General features: G+C 38.5%; 1 protein-coding gene across 1 annotated transcript; it reads left to right on the forward strand.

The window, feature by feature from the left end:
* The first annotated feature begins 720 nt into the window (after positions 1-720).
* Positions 721-3,652, forward strand: emp3b (epithelial membrane protein 3b (MAM blood group)). Its single transcript, XM_084015336.1, has 5 exons — positions 721-846; positions 1,922-2,009; positions 2,100-2,202; positions 2,472-2,612; positions 3,212-3,652. The coding sequence occupies exons 2-5, from the start codon at positions 1,932-1,934 to the stop codon at positions 3,385-3,387; spliced, it is 498 nt and encodes a 165-aa protein (XP_083871462.1). The 5' UTR covers positions 721-846; positions 1,922-1,931; the 3' UTR covers positions 3,388-3,652.
* The last annotated feature ends 426 nt before the right edge of the window (positions 3,653-4,078 follow it).

Consider the following 4,078-nt stretch of genomic DNA (forward strand, 5'->3'; position numbering starts at 1 on the left):
ACAGTGGATATTGCTTTTGATGAAGCATGTCGATGTAGTCGTATTAATCCATGGATGTAAACACCAGGGGGCGACAAACAGACATTATTATTATTGTCCTTATGGGAGGTGAGATATTAGAATGTTTTAACGATTTTTATTTTTAACATTGGCACAATAATATTCAGAACATATACACCTAAAATCAATGGAGAGATAAATTATATATCCACATTAACTTTTTCAAGTAGCCTGCATGAACTGTCCTTATTTCTTTCTTTTCGACCTAGATGTAAAGTATAATTGGAATTTGAAACAACCTTTTTTTTTTGTTTTGCTGTGTCCTCCACGGTCTGAAATAAGGCCCATGTACATGCTGTGCAACGCCCAGATGTTAACTGTGTGACTAGTGCACTCCCAACGCTCATTGTGTTCCTGTGTGGAAATGTGAATTATGTTGCAGCTGTGTGTTTATTTTCCATAGCTGCCCTAACAAAACTGGGGTCATGAATGGATGAAGATATAATCATTATGCAGAAGAGCATTGCAAGTGGACTTGTTTACAGTGGAGGTCTCTTCATGTGGTTTTACGTGCCACACCACTCCCCATGGGTGGGTCTCATTTTGAGTCTTTTTTGGATGGTGATGTTGTACTGGCGGATTACGAGGCGCAGCAAAAGAGAGCTCTGTTCTAGACAGAGGAAATGGGCGTTCTCCTTGGAAACTTGGATGGAGTGACTAAAAATAAGGGGGTGTGGTATGGCTGGAAATGAGAGGACCACCAAAGAGAAACACAAATGTTGTAGTAGAGCAGTGAAACTGCTTCTGAGCTGCTCCTGAGATCTGATTTTAAGGGCAATAACCAGGGTGAGTAGATATATCCTTGACTTGTCATGTCCTTTCAACTAATGTTTAAATTGTGATTTCAAAGATGTCATTGTAGTGGTTCTTGCATCACATCAAACTATAAAAATAACGGGTCGCAAAAAGAAAAAAAACATGCAGCCAAAAGAAGCGTGTTTTGTATTGTGTGCCGTAAGAAAACTTATTTGAACAATTCTAAAGCATGTTACTCATGTCTTTGTAATCTATGTTTGATTGTTTTTATTTGATTCCTGCACCAACATGTGTTTTTTTTTTTCATAACAATTTGTTATGTTGTAATCATTTTCACAGAATGTTCACTTTTCATTGGTGTTCATGAGATGGATGAAATCTAGTGTAATGACATAATTTGGCAGTAATCCTGTCTGTGGGAGAGGTCCACCCAAATGGACCTCTCCCACAGATAAAGATCTACACCCAAAATGTCTGTCTCTCATTTCTCTCTGTCCCTATTTGTCTCCCTCTCCATATATCCTGATTGTGAACTTAAGTGATCCTTACAGCTTTGATAGCCTTTTTAGCCCGTGCACTACTATGCACAGGGGGTACCACGTGAAATAGCTCTGTAAAATCACAAGCTTTTCCTCCGACTTTAATTTCCTCAAAATTAAGGAGCAACTTTAATGAAATCCAAATGTAAGTTTCATTACAGAAGGTTTAACCCATGCAATTAAAAGACAAAAACAACCATTCAGAAGGATAGAGAGAGGCTAAATTGGGTAAATATTTTGCAACCGTTTAAATTTCAACAGGCCCTCCCAGGTTCTATGCGGTTTCTGTACGATGGCAACACACAGTCCAGTCAAAGAGGAGTTTTTCAAAATAACTCATTGCACTCTGTTTTGAAGCGAGGTCTTATGTAATACAGAGTATACACTGTTCAGCTACTCAGATTTTCCATCTTATGTTTCAAGGCAAAACAGGAATGTTCCTGAACACTGTTTTTCACTGTGGAACCAGCAAACATGTTAAATTGGTCACACGCCATTACCTCGCTAGCTGTTGTGTTGGATGCTCCGGAAACCTAAATTTAAACTCTTTGTTTGTTTTTCGGCAGGGAGTTGAAAATGGCATACCTGCTGATGTTTGTCACCCTGCTGCACCTCATCACACTGGCAATGCTGTTTATTGCAACTATGGAGAAGGTAATATTCAGGACGTGGTTGCTCTTCTCTATCCTGTCACAAGTGCAACATATCCAGCTGTGTGCATCATGTCTACTCTCTCTTTTAAAGTCCTGGTGGGTGTGGGATGGCATGGAGAACTCAGACCTCTGGTACAACTGCAGGTTTGACAACTTCACGGGAACCTGGTTGTGTGCGTCATCAAAAGAATCCGGTAAGCAACAATGACTTATTTTTATACACGGACATTTCTCTCCCAAAGGTCAAATTTCAGAACTTAGATTGTTTTTAGGAAGTACTTATTTATACAGCACCTCTTTTAACACAGGTTGCAAAAAAAGTGCTTTACAGCTAAATCAGTAGAGAAACATAAAGTCCCAAGCTTTGACATCATAGAAAAGCTCATTTAAAGCGGTGTGTTTTTTCATGTTTTTTGAAGGTCGACAGACTCAGATGTGTTTGATGCATGCTTTCCTTTCTCAGAGTGGCTTCAGGCCGTGCAGGTACTGATGGTTCTCGCCGTGGTCTTCTCCTCGGTCTCCTTCTTGGTGTTCCTGGGTCAGCTGTTCACCATGTCTAAAGGCGGACTCTTCTACTTCACGGGGCTGTGTCAGGTCTTTGGAGGTAACAGTGGAGTGAAACAATGTGCCGCCGGCATGTCTATGATGAGACTGGTTGAGAAGGCTGACGCTTGCTCTTACAAATCTATTAAGTCCATGGTTGGCAAACAAGCTAAATGTTGAGAGCACGCTCCCTATAGTGTCGGCTTAATATATAATCCTTGAGTACAGTGGCTGTAGGCTACTATATGGCGTTGCTCTTAGTGATGGCTGAATCGGTACAAAACTGTGTGAAATTATTTTAATTTTATTTCCAGTGGTATTATTTCTTTGCTTGCTCATTTTACTGTTTGGGTCTTATTTTAACAATTTTATCATGTGAAGCCCTTTGTGACTTTGTCTGTAAAAGGTGCTATATCAAATAAACATATATTATTATTATTGTCATTAGTAGTAGTAGTAGTAGTAGTAGTAGTAGTATTAATATAATATTAAAATATTAAATAATATGATGGATCAGGTATACATTTGAGGCCCATTATTATCACAAATGTGGTCGTTAGGATAAACCTGCAAAAAAGTTGATCAATTGTTCATGTTGTTTTACCAAACGTGTCACTATGACAAACATCACAGTTTTTCTTTTTTGTTTCATTTTTTTAGGGCTGACTGCCTTTTCTGCAGCTCTCATCTACACATTACACAACAAGGACATCCTTCAGGATTCCAGGGAACTGACATCAGGACACTTTGGCTACTGCTTCATCCTGGCTTGGGTGTGTGTCCCCTTACTGCTGTGCAGCGGAGTCATATACGTCCACTTGCGTAAGAAAGAGTGAGCAGAAAAGGGGAAACAATGTCGACAACTTCCTGTTCATCAGAAAATGCTGATTTTGCAGGAGTCATATATGCCTATATGTTATGGTTAATGTTTAATGTTATAATGTTTTTGAATTGTAGATAGGCCTAAATGTATATTGGTTTTCTCTTTAGCATTGAATCCTCAATATCAATCCAATAAAATAATAATCCCTTATTAGTCCCACAGTGGGGACATTTATAGGGGTACAGCAGCAAAAGAGGATAGTGCAAATAATAATAGCATTGATAGCAGATGCAAAATCAAAAAGCAACAATAGACTAATACAAAAAGTTATACATAATCATACTGGTCAACATTGTGTGCATGTATGTCAACAGTGTGCGTATGTCAATACATGATAAGATAATCTTTTATTAGTCCCACAGCGGGGACATTAACATGATAGTTAAGGCATTAATAGGCATTTTAATTGCTTTTAAATTTGCCCAGCCTATAGAGCCAACTGGAAATATGTATATTTTTCTACTTAAAGCTGATATGTAGAATATATTTAGGAGCTGATTTTAATAAATATCACACAAAGAAAATGTGTGTGTGTGTGTGTTAAATGATGTTAAGCTTTTAGTAACATATTTACCAGCAGAGAAGGGAACTACCATAGCAATTGAACGTTGCCGTAGCGACCGTAAACTTTCACTGTCTGAGCA

This window comes from Eutrigla gurnardus (assembly GCF_963514095.1).
Source record: "Eutrigla gurnardus genome assembly, chromosome: 8".
Classification (NCBI taxonomy): domain Eukaryota; kingdom Metazoa; phylum Chordata; class Actinopteri; order Perciformes; family Triglidae; genus Eutrigla; species Eutrigla gurnardus.